Source organism: Taudactylus pleione, unplaced genomic scaffold (genome assembly GCF_031769625.1).
Source record: "Taudactylus pleione unplaced genomic scaffold, aTauple2 ptg000099l, whole genome shotgun sequence".
Classification (NCBI taxonomy): Eukaryota; Metazoa; Chordata; class Amphibia; order Anura; family Myobatrachidae; genus Taudactylus; species Taudactylus pleione.
The window spans coordinates 2,540,001-2,565,234 of NW_028284501.1; the positions used below are offsets into that span (position 1 = coordinate 2,540,001).

At 44.7% G+C, this 25,234-nt stretch overlaps 1 protein-coding gene across 1 annotated transcript in view; it reads left to right on the forward strand.

Moving 5' to 3' along the window:
• PDLIM4 (PDZ and LIM domain 4) overlaps positions 1 to 25,234 on the forward strand; it is a 214,283-nt gene that overhangs the window by 37,970 nt on the left and 151,079 nt on the right. The window contains exon 3 of the mRNA XM_088470386.1: positions 3,740 to 3,891. Coding sequence (XP_088326512.1) covers positions 3,740 to 3,891 — 152 coding nt within the window. The remainder of the gene's footprint in view (positions 1 to 3,739; positions 3,892 to 25,234) is intronic.

Sequence of the window (25,234 nt, forward strand, 5' to 3'; positions counted from 1 at the left end):
AATCTTTTCTCTGTACATGCAATTGGAGACTGCTATGCTAAAAGAAAGGCAGTATTGATGTGGACAAACAGTGCTATATGTAATTATATATATTATTTCTATAGCCTTGATCAGGTATGGGGTGACATCACGTTTGGTGTAACTGTTGTTTGTTTTCACCATTGTGCTGTTTTTTCCATATATGATCTCTGATACTGCACTTTCAATAGACCATTCAGCTTCACACAGGGGTCTATTTACTAAGCAGTGTTAGGAGACAGAGTGAAAAGTGATAAGGTGCCAGCCAATCAGCTCCCAACTGCCATCTCACAGGCTGTGTTTGAAAAATGACAGTTGGGAGCTGATTGGCTGGCACCTTATTACTTTTCACTCTGTCTCCAAACACTGCTTAATAAATAGACCCCTAAGTGTGAGGGATAAGGTGATGTGTCAAGATAAAATAACATTATAGTAGGCTTGAGCTGGCACCATTGTGCATTTCCTTATGTCAGATATTGGTCCCTTGTGTATGACTATTACCTTAATAAAAGATAAATATTTGAATAAAAGTTAAAATCATAGCAATCATACAAGATGTACAAGAGGTACAAGAAGGGGTGTAATCAGGGCTGCCAACAGTACTGGGAGGGCCGTGGCCATCTCAGGGAGGTGTTGCCAGACGCCCTCCTTAAGAAAATGAAAAAAATATATATTTGCGAGTTTAGTGCAGCAGCTTCTCTCCATAGTCCAGCGCACAGCGAGACAGCAGCGTCAGTCCTCTCGGTATGCAGTCGGGAAGCCGGCTTCCCTACTGCTTTATCCCGGTGAGGGTTAAATGACAGGCGTCTATATCCAGACGCCTGTCATTTTACCAACGCAGGGAGACCGACGCCCGGCATCCCGGTTGAAGTGATGCTAGGCACCGCTGCGGACAGCTGCGCGGGGGGGGAGAGGGTTAGGTTTAGGGCTCCAGGGGGGGATTTAGGCTTAGGGTATTTGTAAATAATCTGCAAGAGTTATAAACTTATATTTACTAATAGCAAAAAGGCAGAATATTTTTATTTATTAAATAAATAAAAAGATAGTACAGTATAGGATACGTTATTGTGCCTATAATATAATGCACAAATATTTATAGATAGCTCAATACATTGCTGAATGTGTGCACAATGCAGCCACTTCAGTATATCAACTAAAGAATAATGCCTCATTACAGGAGATGTAAACTTGCGTTATCACCAATCAGCAGATGTATCTGCTAAGCACTCCACGAGGAAATGATGTACCACTCCCTATTGCACTAAGCATAAACACTGCCTCCTCAACATCACATAATCATTACTCAGCAGTTGTGATAAGATATAAGAAAACAAGCAGCATCATTAGAAATGTGATATCACCGCACATGCCAGCTTCCTCCAGAAGGCAGCAAAGCAGGTTGCATTCTAGTCAGTATAATGACCCTTAAGAGAAACATTGAATTTGATGATAGAAGAGAACCTCCATATAGTCTATAGTTTGTATTTAGTTTTTTTTTTGCTTTGTGGTTCTTTCTTCTCTACATTCTAGGTCTAGGGAGTCTGTCTGTTTTACCCTAGTTGTGCTGCTGATCTCTATGCTTGGTACCTATAGCAGTAGAATGCTAGTGAGTACCCTCCAGGAATTAAAATAAGTGGTGTCACTTATTCATTGTACATCTACGTATCAGGATACAGTTGGTGTAGATTAGTTACTGAGCGGCATGCTCTGTCAGTTTAAAGCTTTTCATAAAACACACATTAAAGGAGTTATATAACCCGATATATGGGTGCCAAGCTCTATCTCATACCATGCTTGGAGATCTCCTGAGGTCCAGCCTACACTGAGTAGCTATGCCAGTTTGGCTACTTGGAAAGTGTCCATGTGCTATAATTGTGTACATTATCATTTCTGGACTGTATGGTTGTCTTTCTAAGGAAACATTAAAATGTCAATCTAAGAGGTGCCCTATGAAAATGTATAGGTTGCCAACTGCCTTAGATCTGCCCTACTGCACGGCAGATCTGAAGATGCGATGTGCGACCAGCGGGGACGCGCATTGCATCGTGATCATGAGTGGGGACTTACGATTTACTCTCAATTTGGCCATATTTTACATGATCTGTCGCTCCAATGTGTCAGAATCGTCCAGATCAGGTAAAATATCACTATGTGTGTGGCCAGCTCCCCTCCCTATGTCATCATAATAATATTGAATGCCAATATAGACTGGTTTTTGCAGCTGTTTTCAATTGGTGTTTCCTGGGAATATGAGAACAAAGGACATTTTTATTCCCTTACAATATATATATATATATATATATATATATATATATATATTATATTTAAACTGCATATCTCTTTTTATATTCTTTATATGTACATAGTGTAAGCAAATGTACTCTTTAGTAAATATAATAATTGTCGGATGACTGTTTGTTATTATTTCACGCTTCTTTATAAACTACTTTGAAGCCCACGCTCTTTCTGGGTTTAATGTCCCAGAAAACATGGGTTCAGATAAAACATGTTGATCATCAGCGTATTTACTTGTATATACAGTTTTGATCCTGCGGCATACAGATTAAGAGGGGTTGCCACCATCAATGCATAAAATGCAGTAGTAGCAGTAAAAAAAAAACCTAAATGTAACCATAAATGAAACAGCGGTATAATATAGCCTCAACTTATTTTTATACCATCAATTATGGGCATTGTACTAAATGCTAGCACATCACAAGTAAGCGCTTCCACAAATGAAACCCATTCATTGTAATTACCCTGTGCCCACTTGCAATGTTACAGGTGTTTAGCAACTTGCGTCAAAACTGTTGATATTCAAATGTTGTCAGGATCATTTTAATATTTTGAACGTAAGTTAAATGCATTTGAAGTAATCTCCAAAGGTAAATTAAACCATATGTAAAATGCATTTCACTGATGTTTTAAATTAGATTTTTAAATGTAAATTAAGTGACAGTTGCCTTACATGTCTGTCTCATTATTAATAATCATTTTATTATTATTATTATTATTATTATTATTATTAATAATAATAATCACTATGGTCATAAAGCTTGATATTATACAAACCAGTTTTTTTCATCTGTGAATAAGATTGGCATCTTCATCCTTTTATATATAAGGTACACAGCTTTTGTGGCTGATCATAGTTTACCTTACCAAGTTACCTGGACTTAAATAGTTACAAGACCTGTATAATATGTTTGGGCGGTGTTATCTGGACAAGTTTCCAGGTGTTGTGAAACCACATATCCCACCACACCTGCTATGGTTACTGTACCTCTGAATTAGATTAGACGCTAGAAGGGTTTTTACTTTTTACCATTCACAAATTAGCTTAATGTGCAAAGTTACTACTTTTCAAATGAAGAATTGTTTTGGTACTAAAGAGCATTGAAATGCAACTTATGTAGATACACGGGATGTAGTTATTAGACCGGCGGCCTGGATGCCGCCTGCACTTTCTATTTCTTTTTCAATGCTTCAAAATATTGGACTCACAATTTATTGCTGGAAATAAATCCAGAATGTTTTAATTTAAATCAGTTATTTCCAGTAAAATGCATATCAAGACCACATATGTAAAAATGTATCGGACAGAAACAGATCTTGTTTTACAGGCACTTCAATTATTTGTCTAGAACAAATAACGTGTTTCAGTTCTCTAAATATTTATATGGGACGTTAACATCACACACCTATTGTTCCTCTTGTGCAGATTAATCCCGGAAGCAAAGCTGCGTTGGCTAACCTGTACCCTGGAGATGTTATTCTGGAAATCAATGGGGAGAGCACAGAGACCATGACTCACCTACAAGCACAAAACAAGATTAAGGCCTGTTCAAGCCACCTGATGCTTTCCCTGAACAGGTTTGTACATCTTTTGCTTTTATACCCTTTTAATGTTTGCTTTGGTTTCTGCAGCTTTAGCCAGATATAACCTTGAATTTAAAGCACAAATGTCACCATGAATAAACATTTCCTAATGAAATAGTATATACACTATTTATTTATATCACATTGCTTCTTGTACAAGAAATTATAACTAAGGGGCCTTTTTATCAAACTCTTTATTCATAAACTTATGCAGAAACTACAGTTTATTTATTATTTCATGTATCATTGCTATGTACTAATAGCCTAATGCAGCAGCTTTTCACAGAAATCTCAGGCAAAAGCCTAACTATCGGTGCCCGATCACAACCCACTTGTTATGAATGGGGACTACGATCTCACCCCTAAAGCTTTTCAGAGTTTGGTCCCATTGGTTAATGCCATCTTCAGATTTACACAGTGGACCACTCGTCCGGCTCCCAAATCTTCAGACACTGTGCGCATGTCTGTGAACATTGACATTATTATGCCAGCCCTGCCCGCAGCCGATGCCAATATATCTGAAAGATACATCAGTACATCTGCATGTGTATACGGTTGACCCACCTACCACCCATACATTTGCTGCAGGGACCGCCGATAGTTGTGATGTCAGCCCAGACATATCAAGCGGCCGATTGGTAAGCTTACCGGACGCTATAACGTGTATCGGTCTCCTGACCAATCCGACGTATCAGTGTATACCCAGCATTACAATCAGTAACATTCTGGTAGAATAAAAATAAAGGTGGATCCTGTAATTTAATTCATGGTAGAAAAGTTGTAATGGCCAAAGCCCGATTTTTTTGTGTTAAAGTTTGTTTTTTTTCAGCCCATGTACCAAAGGATTACTGCAGGTAATTACACACTAATAGCAATAGTAACACTATAGCAATAACACTGCTATCACCACTAATAGCAATAGTAACACTATAGCAATAACACTGCTATCACCACTAATAGCAATAGTAACACTATAGCAATAACACTGCTATCGCCACTAATAGCAATAGTAACACTATAGCAATAACACTGCTATTGCCAGTAGTAAGATTTTCCAGCTATTCCCAATGATGGCTTTCCAAGGCATTTACAAGGAAAGTCTATTTAAATATGTACTAGCCACAGTAAATGTTCAGTTATCACCATCTAAAAAGGAAATCATTAACAAAAAGTTTTATGACTTGAATAAACTTTTTTGCTAAGTAAAAAAAAATTGCAGTTCCAGACAGAATGCCAGACAGACTCTCATAAAAATACTGCATGGCAGCATCCAGTGATTAACTTATTAAAGTAAATAATTGTTCTGACATCCAAGGAAAGATGTAACGATAACTCTATACTATTTGTATACATTTCAGGCAGTATAAACAATCAGGGTAATTTTTTATTCTGAAAGATGCCCTCCCTCTCCTAGGCAGAGAGGTCACGGAGACCTTATGATCTATTAATATATATAAGCCTAGGACCACATTCTGCTTCACAGAATACAGTATAAACAAAACAATGAGAAATGTGACTTGACCTCCCCTATGACTTGCAGTTAGAATGGAGCATTCCAGTGAGCTGAGAGATGTTTGAGGTGACAGCATCACTGTTTCCCTTACATAAGATGGAGTGTCCTGTGACTCCCTTACATAACATGGATAATACTGTGACTCAGCACTGTGAGGGAGACATCTGGTCATACCGCTCACCATGTTGTTGTGCATCACTTACCTCATGGAAGTAATTGTATGCAAACCATTGATCTCAGAATTGTTAAAAGTCAAGTGCTGATTATATTTATTTATATTCACCCATCATAATTTCCTCACAGCATATCTTACTTTAATGTTAGTGATTATATATACCTTGCACTTGTAATCAAGTTTAGACAGCTATAACTGTAAACTCCATACCATAGTAACTAGTCATGGTTGTGAGCTTTTTTACTTACATGATTTTCAAGTTACCCAGACAGACATACCTGTGTGCTATATTGTAATAGTGTAGTCAACCCTTAGCAGTAGTGTCACATAGTGGCACTCGAGGATGTTTTGAGTAGTGATGGCCATCAACAATCGGTTTTGCCATTGATGGAGATTATCCAATAGTTCTCTACCATCTATGGCATGGAGACAGCAAAGTTTTTTTTTCCCTCGCCGCAGGGGAAGGCAGCTTAGTCCTGCCCCCGTGCCTCACCACTAAGCCTGCCATCCCCTGGTTGTGTCGCTGAGCCTCATCACTTTTAGGGATTGCTTGCTGCCCGCTTTGCCCTCTACAGTGATTTCCATTTATGAGTGCAAACCATCCATGGTTCCCCATCAATGATGTTTTCATGTCATCAATGGTTAACCCATCGATGGCTATCCTTAGTTTTGAGTGGCACTCCTTGGGTTAGCCACTCTCCTGCTAGGCGTGGTCCTCCCCACCTCTCTCCCTTGAAGAGGATACCCTTTTGGCATACTATACCCTCCCCAAACCGAATAACTAAAGTGTGGCCTAAATACTCAATGAATGCCTGACCCCTGGTTAGTGAACCACAGTTAATCAACCTTACAGCTGAATAAGTGCAAAATTATGAAGTATGTCTTAGTTTCCAGACTTCAAATTATCAACCTAACCTCAGGAAACTACTGTAGCTTCAGAAATGGAAGGACATGGAAGCTGCTAACATTTATCTATCAGTTCTGCAAATGTTTGTATATGTTGTAATTAGAGATGAGAGGTTCATCTTTTCTGAAAACATAAACACACCATAAATTAGGTGATCCAAGTGAATCCGAGTCCCAGCTTGGGTTTTCCTGCAATATTCGGATCTCTGAACGAGGCAAAATGGACTTTTCACGGAAATGTCGGATCTTGCATGTTTTGTATTGCATAGAAATCCCTCCCCCATGATTAGGTGCCATTTCACATAGGAGAGTGGAGAGAGAGGGTGTAGGACTGTGGGCTATACATAAAAGAATGCCATTAGGACACCGTCAGGACGCCATTAGGACAGCAAAATTTGTAGTATGTAGATGGGGAGGGTGGAAGGGTGACTGCAGGCATCTTTGTCACTGTGTATTTGTGATTGGCAGACACACACTGCAAACTGCAACAGGCTACTGTGTATGGTGCTGCAAAAATAGGCTTTTGAGATATATGTATATATAGTGGTAGAGACAGCATGCTTGAGGTGTGTGTGAGTGTGCAGGGTTGTAGCTGTAGCTGGAGAGAATCCAAGTCTGGTGTTTCTTTTGGCCAGTGTTGAGAAGCAGCTGATTGCAGACACCTGTCAGCTTGTTTTAAAACTGTGTCAGGTAGTGTAAACAGGACTCCTGATGGTGGACAAGCTGCCCAGGTGATAGGCCAGGGGGTGGCTTGTGTTAGGGGTCCTGGACCTTAGGGTCTACTGAAGAACTTGTATTTGCTGTATGTGAAGACTCTGTGAACACTGTATTGGCTGTGAGAACTGACTTGCCCTGTTAACCCTGCACTTGCCTGTGAAACTACCTGTTGAAATATAAATTTATCTTGGATTTTATTCCGGTTCATGTGATTCCTGCCACATTTGGCGCACAAACAGGGACTCTTTTGCTGGATGCTTCTACACAGCAAAGAGCCTGGATATGGTGACCGGATCTTCCCACAGCAGCAGCGAGACGCATTCCAGGAAGCTGCTGCACAGCAACTTGGTGAGTCTGAGTCGCAGTAACAGCAGCTGGGTAAGTGAGTGTGGCAGGCTAGCCATAAAACGTCAGTAGTTCACAGTGTTAACATTTGTTCTTGTATATGTGGCTGTGGAGGCCCGGGAATGTTATTCATTGTGTATCTGTGACAGGGTAGCCAGCTGATATATTTTGCTGATAATCTGGCTTATCAAAAAGATTTGACTAAGCCAGCTAAATTTGTCCATAGAGTGGAGTTGCAGTGTAAAATGGAGGAGGTTTGGAAATTGTTTGCTGAGATGGCCACCGGTCAGCAGACCTTGATAAAGGGCCAGCAAACTCAGATTCAATTGCTGCATGAGGATTTGGTGGAGATAAGGAAATGTGAATGGGACCGCGAGATGTTGCATAAATTGACACCGTCAACTGATATAGAAGCGTTCTTGTGTACCTTTGAACGCATGGCTGCCCGGATTAAATGGCCCGAGGAGCCGTGGTCAGTAAGGTAAGCTCCCTGTTTTACAGGAGAAGCCTAGAGGGCTTCTGTGGATCTACCTGCTTCCCAGGCTGATTCCTATACACACCTGAAAGCAGCTATCCTCGCCAGGTTTGGGGTGACGGGACCTAGCAAAGCCCAAAATTTTCACGACTGTCGACTGACCACCTCTGAGACCCCAAGGGTTTAACTGGCTGAACTGGCCCGGTGAAGTAAAGCTTAGTTACAGCCGGATAAGAACATCCCCTTAGCGTACCATGGAGGTAGTTGCTTTAGACCATGCTGTACGGGTGTTGGATCGTGGAGTTCAACAATGGGCTCTCCAGGCTGACCCCCAAATATTTTAGGAGTTGGCAGTCGTACTTCAACGATTTATGACCCTGGAGAAATTGAATAAACCCAAGCAAGGGTACCGGCCAGTACCTAAACCTAGGACCCAGGTCCCAGCTGTTGGGCCAAACAACTCACTTCCAGTCGTGTGTTATAACTGCGGTGAATCCGGTCATGTATGCCGGGACTTCCCAAACTGGGGTGAGCCAATGGACTGTAGCATGGGTAAATCGTCCCAACCTGTTATCAGTATGTTGGCAGGCATTGCACCTCCGGAAAAAAACACCTTGTACTGGATGGCCTTACAGATTGAAGGCTGGGAGGTCTGGGCTTTGATTGATATGGGTAGTGAACTGTCTCTTGTGTCCGCTAACCTGGTACCAAAAGGGACTGATCAGGTATTATCCTCAGTGAAACTACTGTGTATACATGGGGATGTGGAAGGGTACCCCCTTGTACAACTGTTGGTGGTGCTAAAAGGGCAACCGATAACTCCAAGGTCTCCCTACCCAGTGATCTTGGGCCGTGACTTCCCGCTATTACAAGAGATAATTACCTGGAGAGACAGTGAAGGGAAACAGGCAGTGGAGGTCCCCATAAAAACAATTTACTGTATTGTGCCAAAGTCCTGTGACCATAAAACCTTCCCTGGTCGGTGAACAGCAAGAGGGAAGTGATCTTGAGGCTAATTGGTCACCCTTGGATAAAAGTGTTTCCTTACAGGACTTTGCAAGGGATCAGCAATATGAAGGGAATTTTGTAAATGCATTTGAAAGTGTTGTAATCATAGATGGTAAAATAGAAACGGCACACCATATTTCATGTTAAAGAATTATTTGTTGTACTGGGTTGCTTATTTGCAAGGTAAAAAGATAGACCATTTGCTGGTCCCCAGAAAGCATGAGCAGTTGGTACTGAAGGTGGCTCACACACATTTATGGGGTGGCCATTTAGGAGAGGAGAAAACTCTCCAGCGTATTCAGTTAAGGATCTTCTGGCCGGGTATTCATGCTGCAGTAAAAAAGTATTGCCAGGAATGCCCAGCATGCCAGAAGACAGCACCCGGGACAGAATTTAGAGCACCCCTGGTTCCCCTGCCTATCGTAACCATACCTTTTCAGCGGATTGGTATAGACCTGGTAGGTCTGGTGGAAAAATCTGCTCGTGGGCATTAATATATCTTAGTAGTGGTTGATTACGCTACCATGTACCCTGAGGCCATACCGCTTTGGAATACTAAGGCTAGCACCATTGCCCGGGAGCTGGTAATGTTATGTACACGGTTAGGAATCCCAAAAGAGGTCTTGACGGACCAGGGTACCCCTTTTATGTCTAAGTTAATGAAGGATCTGTGCCCTCTGTTGAGGTTTGATAGAATTACCACTTCAGTGTATCATCCACAAACACAGACTAGTAGAACGATTTAACCAAACCCTTAAGCAGATGACAAGGCAGGCTGTTTTCCAAGAGAAGCAATATTGAGACCTGCCTTACCCTACCTAATGTTTGCAGTATGGGAGGTACCCCAGTCGTCTACAGGGTTTAGCCCCTTTGAGCTCCTTTATGGTAAGCAGCTTAGAGGGATTTTGGATCTCTTAAAGGAGGGCTGGGAGCAGCAACCGACTCAAGAGCCTAATATCATTCTGTTTGTGTCTCAGTGATATGGTCGCCTAAGGCAAATTGAGCCACTAGTAAAAGAGCATATGAACCAGGCCCAACAACATCAGAAACTTAATTATTATGTCGCAGCAGTCAGACGCTCATTTAAACTGGGTGACAAGGTATTAGTTTTAGTTCCCACCCCTGAAAGTAAACTATATGCCCACTAGCAAGATCTATATGTCATAGAGGCTGTGGGACCCATTAATTATAAAGTACACCAAAAGGGTAGAAGAAAAGAGATACAAATTTACTATGTTAATTTGTTAAAACCCTGGAAGGGAAGTGTTAGTCAACCTTCTCTACTGGCCTTTAAAACCCCAGATTGCCAGGTGCCCATTGAAGCCTAATTAGGTCCCAACCAAAAGAGGGAAGCTATAGACTTGGTAGCATGGAACCAAGATGTCTTTTCTGCCATCCCTGGGAAAACCCAAATAATACAGCATGATATTGTTATTCTACCAGGGGTTGTAAAAAAGCAAAGACCATATCGCATTCCCGAGGCTAAATGGGCAGCGGTAAAAAAAGAGGTAGAAGAGATGCTGTGCCTAGGGGTCATAGAGGAGTCAAACAGTGAATGGAATAATCCCATTATGTTAGTACCCAAGCCTTCGGGAGCCCTGAGGTTTTGCAATAACTTCAGGAAACTAAATAAAGTCTCACAGTTTAATGCCTACCCTATGCCTTGGGTGGACGAGCTAGTGGAAAATTTTGCAAAAAGCTGCTTGGCGGGACTTAAGACAAGCCTTATCTGCAGAACCTGTGTTGCATGCTCCAGACTTTTGAAAACCGTTGTGTTTCAGACTGATGCGTCTGGGACAGGGTTGGGTGCAGTCCTTTCCCAGTTGGTGGATGGTGAGGAAAAACCCATTTTGTACTTAAGCTGGAAATTATTACCCAGGGAGTGCAAGTACTCAACTGTTGAACAAGAGTGCTGGGCAATTAAGTAGGCAGTAGAATCCCTAAGGCAGTATTTACTGGGTAGAGATTTCTGTCTAGTTACAGACCATACACCCCTACAGTGGATGCACACAAACAAAGAGGTAAATGCTTGTGTGACCCGCTGGTTTTGAGGTGCAAAAGTGCCCTGGGAAGATCCACCTCAATGCAGACGCCCTGTCAAGGAAATTTATGAACACTGATCTGACAGGCCAGGTGTTTCTTTTGGCCAGTGTTGAGAAGCAGCTGATTGCAGACACCTGTCAGCTTGTTTTAAAACTGTGTCAGTTAGGGTGAACAGGACTCCTGATGGTGGATAAACTGCCCAGGTGATAGGCCATGCTACTATTAGGGCTCCTGGACCTTACGGTCTTCTAAAGAATGGTGCAATTCTAACTGCAATAATTTGCAGAACCTATACCCCCCTCTGATTCAAACTGGGATGTGATCAATAATACGGTATCTTAAACAGTCCAAACTATGTTTGGCCTCTAAAAAATGTCTAGCAACCGATTGGTCACTTTGGTTCTTGGAGAGAGCCATCCTAATCGCACTGCGATGCAGCACTGCTCTCTCTTTGAAGCTGCATTCAGTTTTGCCTATATAATTCCTACTGCATGGGCAGGTGATCATATTAATTACAAATTTAGAGTTGAATATATATATAACGACCCAAACCGGCTTAGCATAGAAACAATTTCTTCTCACCACAGTCCCACGCGTCTCATAACAACCTGAGCTTTCTTGTCGTTGTGCCCCTGTCCAGCGCTGACTTCCATGGGAGGTTCCTCCTATTCACCAAGGGCATGGGGCTGAGCGGGAACATTACGCTGGAGAGGGAGCACTTCTTCTAGGTACACTAGCACACAGTTTTTGAAGGAATTTGGCAGTTAAGGTTGTTCCAAACATCTTGGAGAACTAACCACAGATCTTCTGTGGATGAAGGCTTGCTCAAATCCTTCTTTCTCTTCATGTAATCCCAGATAGACTCAATGATGTTGAGATCATGGCTCTGTAGGGCCATATAATTTCCAGGACTCCTTGTTTTTCTTTACGCTGAAGATAGTTCTTGACATTGGCTGCATGTTTGGGGTTGTTGTCCTGCTGCAGAATAAATTTTGAGCCAATCAGATGCCTCCCTGATGGTATTGCATGACTGCATTTCTCAGCATTGAGGACACCATTAATCCTGACCAAATCCCCAACTCCACTTGTAAGGAACCTCCACCATGCTTCACTGTTGCCTGCAGACACTCATTATCAGTGGTGTAACTAAGGTCTTTGGTACCCAGGGGCAAGATGAAAAATGGCGCCCTCCCAACTGTGTGCGCGCGCGTGCCAAAAAAAGAGGGTGTGGTCACATGCCACAAGGGGGACGTGTCAACATGACATGCCACAGTTTCTCATCACTCTGGGAACATTCCTTTCCATTCCATATGCACCTTAATGCCCCTAGTAGTAGTGCCCCTTGTCCAATGCCACAGTAGTAGTACCCCTTATGCTGCGACCCAGTAGTAGTGCCCCTTATGCAATGCCCCCAGTAGTAGTGCCCTTTAAGCAGTGCCCCAGTAGTAGTGCCCCTTATTCAAAGTCCCCAGTAGTAGTACCACTATTGCAATGCCCCAGCAGCAGTTCCCCTCTAGTAGTGTCCCTTATGCATTGCCCCAGTAGTAGTGCCCCTTATGCAGTGCCCCCAGTTATGCCCTTTATGCAGTGTCCTTTATACAATTCCCCAAGTAGTAGTGCTCCTTACACATAAAACACACAGAAAACAAAACTATACCTACCTGAATCCCCGCTACTGCACCCGCCGCAGTCCGCTCCTCCCGCTTGGCACTACGGAAGAAACGTCATTATATCTTCACCTTCACACACTGTGGGAGCCGGATGGCGCCCTGGGTAGGGCAGCCAATAAGAATTTGTCTAACTCTTATTGGCTGCTAAAACAAACACCCCGCCGCCGGGTAGTACACTCACTGTCAGTGAATGTTCTACCCGGAGGCGATGTGTTTGTTTTACAGTTTAGTGCCACAGACCGCACTAACCTCCCTCCCACAGTGCTCAGGACACGTGCCCCGCTCTACCCACCTAGTTATGCCAGAGCTCATTATTGTACCGCTCTCTGGCCCTTCGGCGAACAAGCTGCCTTCTTTTTGCAGCCAAATATTTAAACTTTAGACTCATCACTCCACCTGCTGCCATTTTTCCGCACCCCAGTTCCTATGTTTTCGTGCATAGTTGAGTCGGTTGGCCTTGTTTCCACATCAAAGGTATGGCTTTTTGGCCGCAATTCTTCCATGAATACTACTTTTGGCCAGACTTCTCCGAACAGTAGATGAATGTACCTGGGTCCCACTGGTTCTGAGCTTATGGCATTTCTGGACATCTTCTGATTTAGAAGGGAAGTAAGCATGATATGTCTTTCATCTGATGCACTAAGTTTCCTTTGCTGACCACTGCATCTACGGTCCTCAACTTTGTCCATTTCTTTGTGCTTCAAAAGCTTGAACAGCACATCTTGAAACCCCAGTCTGCTTTTAAATCTTTGCCTGGGAGAGACCTTGCTACATATGAAAATGATGATCATTATCACCTGTTTGGTATGATTGGTTAATCATACACCTGACTATAATCCTGCAAAATCCATGACTTTGTGCAAGTGTACCTAGAAGAACTGATGCTGTTCTGAAGACAAAGAGTGATAATATTTATTTGATTTAGATGTATCCTCTGTTTATTCACTTTGCATTGTGTTAATAGGTAAAAATAAACTATTAACACTTTTATTTTTGAAAGCATTCTAACCTTGCAGCATTTTTCCACACCTGACTAAAACTTTTGTACAGTATTGTGTGCACACATATATATATATACATATATTGTGGTGAGAGGGGCTGTCTCTCACCTGAATTGCCCACATTCCTGTGGGATCAGTGCCCTCCAAGGTAGGCTGGAGTGAAGCCTGTGCATTCTGCATTAGCAAGGGAGGTGTGGAACTCCATGTTTTCACAGTTGCAGAGGCTCAACTATAACTCATCACTGAGCAGCACAAGAAGGGTTTAAACCTCTTAACACACCTTTCTACTTCAGGGTCCATAGGGGGTCCACAGGGTTGACCTTGGGGTATAGCTGGATCTGGATCCACGGGCACCACGCAGTTAAAGCTTTGCTGCTCCCAGGATGCACTTGGGTCTGTCCTCCTCTATACCCCGCCCCCGAGCCACAGCACCTCAGCTTTAGTTGGTGCCCGGCCGGAGTCGGGTCACCCTGGGCAGTGGGGCTGCATAAGCATCCCCTAAGCTTTATTTTTTTATTATTTTTTAAAGAAGATTTTATTTATTTAAGTTTTACTATCTTCAGAGCGGCAGCATCAGACTGTCCATCTGGACATCCACGCTGCCCGTCCAACCGCCCCGCTGGCGCTGCGACGCCAGTACTGATCTGGGGATCGCAGCGGGACCCCGGAGTCAGTATTAGCATGGCTCCGGGACCTCTCACTGACTGCTGCTGGACGCACGGGGCCAGGTAAGCCACTAATGCAGTCTTCAGTCGCCGGTCTCTGGGGATAGACAGGCGGCGCTAGTAGCGGGGGCGGGCTCCCCCTGCTATGGAATACCCCGCTTGACCGCTGGACCACCAGGGAATAAGTGCTGGAAGGGAACCAGCGTCCCTGGGGTTAATCACTAGCCAGGGGAGACAACCTTCCCTGGTTTAGCGGCTCCTCCCCTCAGCCCAGCGTGCCTTCTCTCATGCGTGCTGGCGTCGCTGGGCTGTTCCTCTTGCAGCCACTCTTCCTCAGAGCTCTCCGGCGGCCATCTTCTCAGTGGCAGCGCAGATCTCCCAAGCGGTGCGTGGACCGGTCCCCCTGCGTACCTCTCCCCTGCAAAGGACAGTGTTCGCAGCGCTATAGCCCACCCAGACACTGAATCTGGGAGGTTGATTGTAGCGAAAGGTGCAGTGAGTATAACTTTTCTGCATGGTATGTGACTTTTGCTAGTGCTGCTGTCTGTGCTTATTTCTACTTACTGTCAGCTTATACCTATCCCTCTCCTCCTACGACCCGCAGGTGCGTGGGGGAGGGGTGTTTTTTCTGTGTACCTCACTTATATAGATCTACATATTGGTGAGGTCCGTCACATACAGTGGTGTGCTACACAGTACCATATTGTGGGCTGTTTGTGTTGCATACGTGGGAGTGCGTGGGTGTTATACGCCTCACCTCTTTTCGGTGATACACTTTTATTGCAAAAGTTATTGTGTCATGTCTGATGAGGAGAATGAGCGCTCCGTGGCTCCTGTGTTGTTTTCCTGCCAGCACTGTTTGGCAGGGGTTGATTTGTCTCAGGACGGTCTGTGCGGGCAGTGCCAGCTGGTACCTGGTCCCTCTAAACCCCCGGTGGCGCAGGATCCTCCTTGGGCGATGTTTACACAAGTGCTGGCGTCAATTGCGGACCGGCTTGCGGTCCCGACTGCGGTCCCTTCTAGGGCGTTGCCTCAGCCTACCATCCCCCGTTCCCCGTGTGTTACGCATCTGGTGCAGTCTCCTCCCGGGTCTCAGACTGTGGGTCCTTATGCAGGATTGCCTGTATATGTGCTGCAGTCTTCCACGGTGACGCAGCAGTCAATGGTACCTTTTCAGGGGTATCCTCAGACGGTAAACAATCCTTGCGCCGACACTTTTCCAATGAACTGTTCAAATAATTTCCAATGAAGGACAAAAACTTGGAAGTAACCAAATCTTCTTATCAATACGTGTGTTGAAATCCCATCAGTACATGAAAATGAAACACATAATATTGGGTATTAGCAATAATTCAAATAAATTGCTTATAGATGACACCTCTGAACGGAAACCATATAGGAAACCCCTCAAACCAATATCCTCAGGTGTCAGATGGAAAAATTTACACCTCATGCAATGTGAAAATATATAGATGTGAATGCTCACATTAGTGTTACCTAAAAGAAATATGAGTAAATCCCTTCAAGGTTTCTTTGACCCATATGCATAGATGGGATCAGAAAAAGTGCTTACATAAAAGCTTACTTGAGGCAAATGTATGGTAGAACTATAAAGGTTTCTTTCTCCTTTTTCAACCATGAAGGATGCCCACATGAAAAAAGAAGAAACTACATATGGTGCAGTAGGTCCATGTAAAAGTAGTTTAATAACAAATAACACAATAAAAAGTGGGGGTCAGCCCTCGTACCAGATAGATGATAGACAGCGTTCACATAGTATGCCCAATAACGCAGGATAGATGGAACCCGGGTATTCCACTGCTGTAGGTGCATAAGATTGACCAGCCTTAGGTACTCAGGTGAGCCTCCACTGCCACTCCTCCTAACATGTTTCCACACCTTCGGGTGTCTTTATAGGTCTATCATACATTTGCCTCAAGTAAGCTTTTATGTAAGCACTTTTTCTGATCCCATCTATGCATATGGGTCAAAGAAACCTTGAAGGGATTTACTCATATTTCTTTTAGGTAACACTAATGTGACTCCAGAGAAGGTCTCCTCCCTACAGCTGCGGATACACAGTTGCCTGAGCAGTTGCCGTCTGTCGGTCCACTCGGCTATGAGAGTTCTGGGGGCTATGGTGTCGACATTTGACATGGTGGAATTTGCCCAGTTCCATTCCCGGCCCCTGTAGGGGCTGATTCTATCGGAATGGAACAGGTTACCTCAAAGGAAACCGCTCTCAGATGCTGGTGTTGTCCCCGGAGGTTCGGCAGTCTTTGGCTTGGTGGCTTCAGACAGCTCATCTGGTCGAGGGGCTCCCCTTTTGTATCCTGGACTGGGTCCTGCTCACGACAGATGCCAGTCTCCGGGGGTGGGGGGCAGTTACCGGCTCATTGTTACTTCAGTGCCGTTGGTTTGCGGAGGAAGCACTTCTCCCCATCAACATCCTGGAACTGCGGGCGGTATACAGGGCCCTGCAGTCGTCCGGCCCTGCTCTTCACGGAAGGGCGGTTCAGGTGCAGTCCGACAACGCCACCACGGTGGCATATATCAACCACCAAGGAGGAACTCGCAGTTGGGCTGCGATGTCGGAGGTGTCTCGCATCCTTGCTTGGGCGGAGTGCCACATTCCAGCGATCTCGGCGGTCTTCATCCCCGGAGTCCTCAATTGGGAGGCGGACTTCCTCAGCCATCACGACGTGCATCCCGGGGAATGGTCGCTTCACCCAGAGGTATTTCAGCTACTCGTGGACAGATGGGGGCTGCCGGAGCTGGACTTGTTGGCCTCCCATCACAATCACAAGTTGCCCATTTACGGGTCAAGGACAAAAGATGCAGGCGTATGTCTGGTGGACGCTCTGTCGGTGAAATTGATGATTCACCTTGCGTATCTGTTTCCTCCGATATCCCTGCTTCCTCAGGTCCTGCGGAAATTGAAGCAGGACGGCGGCACGTTCGTGCTGGTGGCTTCGGCGTGGGCCAGACGTCCTTGGTACTCCGATCTGAGGAGCCTCTCCATCGACGCTCCGTACCTTCTTCCTCAGCGTCGGGATCTGTTGTCTCAAGGGCCCTGCCTTTACCCGGATCTGGGTCGGCTGTCTTTGATGGAGTGGCTCTTGAGACAGCCGTCTTGAGGTCTCGGGGCTTCTCCAGTTCGGTTATTGGTACCATGCTCAGGGCACGCAAGCCTGCTTCCGCACGGATTTACCACAGGGTGTGGCGCACTTTCAGTGGTGTGAGTCCAGAAGCTATGATCCTCAGGTGTTCCAAGTTTCTAGAATATTGGAATTTCTTCAATCAGGTTTGGACCTCGGCTTACGCCTTGCCTCTCTGAAGGTTCATGTGTCTGCTTTGTCCGTGTGGTTTCCACGACGGATTGCTACACTGCCAGATGTTCACACCTTTTTCCAGGGTGTTCTCAGAATCCAGCCTCCCTTCGTGCCTCCTGTGGCTCCTTGGGACTTGGCGGTGGTGCTACGGGTCCTGCAGGGTCCTCTTTTTGAGCCTCTTGAGTCAGTGGAACTCAAATGGTTGACGTTTAAGACCGTTTTTCTTCTGGCAATTGCTTCTGCCAGGAGGGTGTCAGAATTGGGGGCGCTTTCCTGTCGCCCTCCTTTTCTGATCTTTCACCAGGACAGAGCGGTGCTCCGCACTCGTCCTGAGTTTTTACCTAAAGTGGTTTCGAAGTTCCACATCAATTAGGAACTTGTTGTGCCAGCTTTTCAGTCGCCTGATCTTTCCACTGGCGAGGCTTCCTTAGATGTAGTCCGGGCGCTTAGAATCTATGTGGACCGGATTGCTTCTGTTAGGAAGTCTGATTCGTTGTTTGTACTCTTCGGTTTTCACAAGACGGGTTGGCCTGCCAACATACAAACGTTAGCCCGTTGGCTTTGTTCCGTTATTTGTGAGGCTTATGCACAGGAGGGTTTACCTGTGCCAGCCTCTGTTAAGGCTCATTCCACTCGTTCTGTGGGTCCCTCTTGGGCTGCTAGACGTGGCGCCTCTGCTGTTCAGCTGTGTAAGGCGGCCACTTGGTCTTCAATTCAGACGTTTTTGAGGTTTTATGCGTTTGACACCTTCGCCTCTCAGGACGCATCCTTTGGGCGCCGGGTTCTCCTTTCAGCACAGGAGCGTCCCTGCCCTTAGTTGAACTGCTTTGGGACATCCCCAAGGTCAACCCTGTGGACCCCCTATGGACCCTGAAGTAGAAAACAAGAGATATGGTAAGAACTTACCTTTGTTATCTCTGTTTCTACGAAGTCCATAGGGTCCACAGGGCACCCGCCCTTACACACCTGGCTTCATATGGGCTGTGTGGCTGGTCACCGGTTTTCCGTCTCCCATTTCTGTGAGTATGGTTTCTTGTGGTTTCCAGTCTTCCTTCTCTCTGTTTAGCCTCCTCTGGCCTTGGCTGCTTACCAACTGAGGTGCTGTGGCTCGGGGGCGGGGTATAGAGGAGGACGGACCCAAGTGCATCCTGGGAGCAGCAAAGCTTTAACTGCGTGGTGCCCGTGGACCCAGATCCAGCTATACCCCAAGGTCAACCCTGTGGACCCTATGGACTTCGTAGAAACAGAGATAACAAAGGTAAGTTCTTACCATATCTCTTGTTATTGCTCATTGCCCTGATGCTGTCTAGCAGCCAGGTAGTAGGGGACAGTGTTGTAGTGCCAGGGTGCGGCAACCCCTTCTTCAGGATACACAATCAATGATTGATTGCGTATCCCGAGGAAGGGGTTGCCGCACCCCGGAACATTGATAATAAACACAATGTTGTATCACTAATTTTGCATAGTCTCCGGCGTGACGCTATTTTTGGTACATATATATATATATATATATATACATATATATATAATGTGGGTGTGGGTGCTTTGAATCAATGCGTTTACATTTTCACATGGGAATGGCACGTAGGAATATACTGTTCCATTAAATAACTTATAAATTGCACAGTATAAAATGTTTCCCTCATACTGTCACATTGCTACCCCTAAGTAGTTAAACTACTTATTGATGAGGGAAATATTTTTACATAGACGTATCCTTTGAATAAAAGTTTGCATCACTCATTTATAGAAAACCTATCCTGAAATAAATTCTCACTGATAGTAAAATGAAATTGTTCTCCCAGACCAGAATTTACCAAGTGGGCAAGTGTCCAATTTAAGCTGTAATAAAGACGACTCCCATGGTCTCCTCGGCCCAGCTATAATTCTGTCATATCCTCAGCACCAGCAGATCCCAGGAATATTGTACCCAAGAGCTGTGTATTATGAGTCTTCAAGGACACACATAATCAAGGAGAATAACAAAATACTGTTTAGGCGGGTGATGGATAGAGAAGAAATGTGTAGGCCGTACCGAATTACCAACAGGTTGTTAGGGGCGGTCGCACAGGGGCCCGCACACATAGCTAAGCTATATCACCAGCATGGGCAGCATTGTGGAATATGTGAACTGGGGTTTCTGTGGAGCATAACGTGAACTGGGGCATTGCAGTGTCAGTATTCTCCCCAGAATTTTTTTCCAGCCGGGTGGGGGCCTTCGCAATTATGCGCGCGCCGGGAAAAGGGGTATCTCCCTTACCAATCCAGCCCGACGGATCTCCCCCACTGGCTCTCAGTCAAAAATGCCCTTTATACAGTGCCCCCTGTAGTTTTCCCCGTTATGCATTACCCCCTGTAGTTTAACTTTGCCCTTATGCATTGCCCCCTGGCTGAAGTAGTGCCCCTATGTAGTGCCCCCAGACTGGTCCCTTATGTAGTGCCCCCAGGCTTAAATAGTGCCCCCAGATTGGCCCCTTATGCAGTGCCCCCAGACTGGCCCCTTGTGCAGTGCCCCCAGGCTGGCCCCTTATGCAGTGCCCCCTGGTTTAATAATGTCCCTTATGCAGTGCCCCCAGGCTTAAATAGTGTCCCTTATGCAGTGCCCCCAGGCTGGCCCCTTATGCAGTGCCCCCAGGTTTAATAGTGTCCCTTATGCAGGGCCCCCAGACTGGCCCCTTATGCAGTGCCCCCAGGTTTAATAGTGTCCCTTATGCAGTGCACTCTGACTTAAATAGTGCCCCCAGACTGGTCCTGGCCCCAGACCCAGCCCAGCACTTACCTTTACTTGCTGGCCGCTCCCGCTGCCTCGCGCTGACTGGCTGTAAGTAGATCCAGCAGGCGCTTGGGGAAGGCTCCTCACGTCGTGGGTGAAATCATGACGTCACCCGCGCAGTGCATCACTGGGAATGCTGGCCTCTGAAGCGATCGGTGGCTTCTTTAGAGGCCAGCGTTCCACAGCGGGGGTCAGCGGGGGAAAGTGCTGGGCAGCAGGCTGTTTCTGCCGGGCGATGCGCCCACAGAAAACAGCCTGGGGAGAACACTGAGTGTGTTTAACAAATCTGTAGTGCTGGAAATATTTACACATTATCATTTTTGATAACATCATTCATCAGTATATTATGTTGACAATTTTTTTGACAGTGGTCCTCACAGGTTAGTTGCCCTGGGGCCCAGACAAACCTCTGCAGACAGTACCCGGTTTAAAGAGTATTTTTAAAATCGGAATCTGTACCATAATTGCCAACCCTCCCTCATTGTCAGGGAGACTCCCTGAATTAGTAGCAATCTCCCTGACTGCCTAAAGAGTCTAACAATCTCCCTGACTGCCTAAAGAGTCTAACAATCTCCCTGATTGCACCTTACCCCCATTATGTAGCTGTTGTATAAAAGAAAATACAGAGATATATACATTGAATTGGGATCATTAGTAAAATTTCCATACATTGAATATAAGGGACAATGATCCCTATGACTACATGTATTTTCTGAAAAGTATCAGTGTGTTTTCATCAACATGTAGATCTTACCAACTGCTTTGGGGCTCATTTACATTTGGATGTAAGTCAGTATTATGACACGCCTCTCAGATGTAGCAGTACACGCCCACTTTACCATGCCATCATAGGTGTTGCTTTCACAGTCTCCCTGAAATGCTTTTTCAAAAGTAGGCAAGTTTTGCCATTTTGTAGCCCCTTCATATACAGCTCAGCCTGGCTTACATAACACTCTGATGTTCTTTCCTTGGTGAAAGGAAATTGACTATTGCAATTCGCTTAAAAGTCAGGTTTCCAGTATGACACTTTACAATGTGAACTCTGTTTGGTACCCACTAGATTAGATTTTCCTGGCGGATTTCCTAGACATGTTCTCTGTATTTTAATTAATGTCTGTCCTAATTTTCTATTCTTAATTATTATTATTACCTTTTATTTATAAGGCGCCACAAAGTGCCTGTAAAACACTACAGACTAGACATGAAAACATTCATATTACATATTTTTCCTGAGCAATAGAAACAACAAGTTGGTTGTTTGAACTATCATTCATGTGGAGGCTCGTTTGGTATCCGGATGGAAGATCGAAAGTCAATAGGTCGACACCGGATGGTCAACTGGGGCAAAAGGTCGACTAACAAATGGTCAGCAGTGCAGAAGGTCGAAATGGTTAAAAGGCAAACAGGTTTAAATTGTCGACACGCAAAATGGTTACTTTTTTTATGTTTTTCAACATTTGTAGGGTTAGGGTGAGAGTTAGACACTTGGGATAGGGTTAGGGTTAGACTGCAGGGGATAGGACAGTTAGGGTTAGGCACTATGAAGAGAGTTAGGCTAGGGTTAGGTACTGGGGGTTTAGGTTTAGGCTAGGGTTAGGTACGAGGGGGAGGGTTAGGATAAGCACCAGAGGGAAGGTTAGTCAGTTAGGGTAGGTCTATTGTTAGGCTGTCAGGGAGGACAGTTAGGGTTGGGCGCAATGGGTAGGGTTAGGTCTCGGCTATGGTTAGGGTCAGGAACTAGGGGAGGGTTAGGCACTGGGGGAAGATTAAGATAAGAGTTAAAATTTAAAAAAAAAATGTCAACCATTTTTGTGTCGACTGTTTGAACCTGTCAACCTTTCAACCCTGTTGACCTTCTGCACTGTCGACCATTTGACAATCTACATTTTGTATGTCGTCCTATTACATGTCGACCATATCGTGTCGACCTATCGACTTTTAATCTATTTACTGTTGACCCATTATACTACACCTTTTCTTTTGACACTAATATTTCTATATATTTCTATGCTCGTATCATTTTAAAGGCGTTTCCCTACTCTTGTGGGATCCTGCACATTTGACTATCCAGCTATTAGTCTATGGCTATCTGTACCCATATTCATACTGTACATCACAGCAGTATTTGTTACATGCAGGCTTACAGTCACTGGGGGCTGCCTGAAAGATTTCACTTCCCAGTATTTAGGGGTGGCTATATGCCCATTTACTCGCCCTAGTGCCGCTGGAGTCTAAGCCATATCTTCAGGGTATGGCTTAGATTTCTTGGAAGGCTCGGGCCCCTACCCATGCTACTAGACAAGCTTTGTAGCCACTGCTGTACCCACCCTCTTGATGTCTTTGCTCTCACTAAGGGTCATAGGGAGGGGTGTGCAAGAAGTACCATCTCCCAGGGGCCTTAGGACGGCACTGTCGCTGTCCCACAGCCTGGAATGGCACCCTGCAGCTAGAATCGCTGATGTAGAGCAGCTCAGAGCATCCTTTGGTCTCTCGGGGCAGGCACATGGCGCAGTTCCACCCTACTCCGTCTCTGGCACTGTCCTCACTGTACATAACTAAATCAGGGGTCAGGTCTCCACCTCCCAAAAGATCAGCACTGTCATTCTCTGTGCTGCTGTGAGCATTGCAGTACTCTAATCTGAGAGAATGGCAGAATATATTTGCTCGCTGTGTGTATTTGATGTAAACAATGCAAAAAGCAAATCTATAAAAGCAAATATGTGAAGGCCCCCAACTACTAGGTCTTACCACAAGCTATATTTTTTAGAGGTTTTTTTATTTTTAAAGCATGTCTTTCCAAGCCACTACTGCGACCTAAGGCACGAGACAGATAAAAGTTAATGAACTGATGGGATTTAGATCTCAAGGAAAAAAAACCTATAAAAACATTGTAGAGTCTAGAAATTAGTAAAACATGTTTTGACTGGAGACTTCATATAACTTAATTACATCTGGATGCAGAAACATAAGCTTCTTTTTAATATAGGTATGTTATTTTTAGCTGAGATTTTAGGGCTGCTACCACAGATTTGCTGTACAGAGACGAATCAATTAAATTAAAATACCATATGTCAACTGAAATAATAAAACTAACAAGGGAAATAAAGTCATCTATGCTTTACTGAAATAAACATACAGTGAATATAGAAAATGTTTTATTTTGAAGACTAAAATATGGCCTGTGAATTGCTTTTAAAAAAATAACAACGTGGTCAATGGTGAGTGTAACATGGTAAATATAAGCTTTATAACCCGAAGTCTTCTGTACAAGCACAGGTGATTCCAGCTTCAGTACACAGTGCAGTTACCACACAGTATGCTCTGTGCTTTTATTTCTCAGCCTATTTGGCCAAGCACATTTCAAGGTGCACACCCACTCCCCACCAAAGCACACAAACAAGAACGTTATCAGTCCTGTGCCAGGCTCTGATTTCCTGCTAAAATTATCCTTTGTTTAGTCAGTAATAGTTACAGGTGCATATTGTTTTATCCTGGAGCAATTCAAATTTTGCCACCAAAAAAACTGCATTAACCGAGGAAACCAATCTAATTGCATCCATTGCAACTATAGGCCCCCATACACCTACCATCGGATTACCAGATCCTGCAAAGGGATCGGAAACGCTGATCCGCTGGTTGGAAATGCAGGCTTTGGTCCATTTATGTGTCGCTATCCATCGGAGGATCGGTGAAATCCTCCATGTTAAATTTCACCAATGTGCCAATCACGATCATATTTGGATCGTGATTGCAAATCAGTGAAATCCAACATGTTGGATTTCACAGATCCTGCAATGCCGGCTTGCAGGATCGCAACATTGCGTCCATCCGTTGGTAGTGTATGGGCCCCTTAAGAGGTTAATGCCCAATTAGCATCAAAACTTACCCTCCTCATTCTCAAGCAGCAAAATCCAGCCCTGGGCTTCAGGGGCTTTCAAGAGAGGAGGGGGCCCATGTGCAGACTCAGTGCGGGCCCCGTCCTCTCTCCGGCGGTCGCGCGGCGCAGCACTGGCAGTAGATTCTGGCTTGAAGCGTGAGTCACCAAAAAAATGGTTGCCGCCATTTTCCCAGTGATTTTTGCTGTTCTGCAGCGACAGCTCGGCGTTGCAGAGCAGCACTATGGACAGCTAAGTATAAGACTCTGTGGGTGCAGGGTGTGCGTTGTGGGCCCCCCAGGACCCAGGGGTCCATGTACACCGCACACATAGGAAACTGTAGATATGCCCCTGCTGGGCTTTCAGTTTACTTGTATGCATGCACTTATCCCTTGAGACTAGCGAATTAATGACTTGAGCCACGTGGTATCGCTAATACTCAGCTGCCCAGTCGATATTTTATCAATAAATTGCGACCATAATTAATTTACTAACACAGCAATAGAAAATAAGCCTTATCATATCACAGATTAACAAGTAATTAATCTGTAAAATGGTGAAATTTACAGGCTAACATACAAAGGTGCGTCTCTATTAAAGTATCTTGGAATGTCAGATATATTGGATGAAATTCCTATTATTAGAGTAAGCCATCAGGTCCCATGCAACTCGGCTTTTTCACGTGCTTTTTGCCCGAAAACGCGTCTTAGTTGCAATCGGATGCGACAAACCGCTTCATTTGGTATGTGACACTTGTATATATATGTGTGCGTCTGAGTCTGTATACGAAGCACAATGGAATATTGGTATGTAAAAAAGGCCGAGGCCGCTGCATCGTA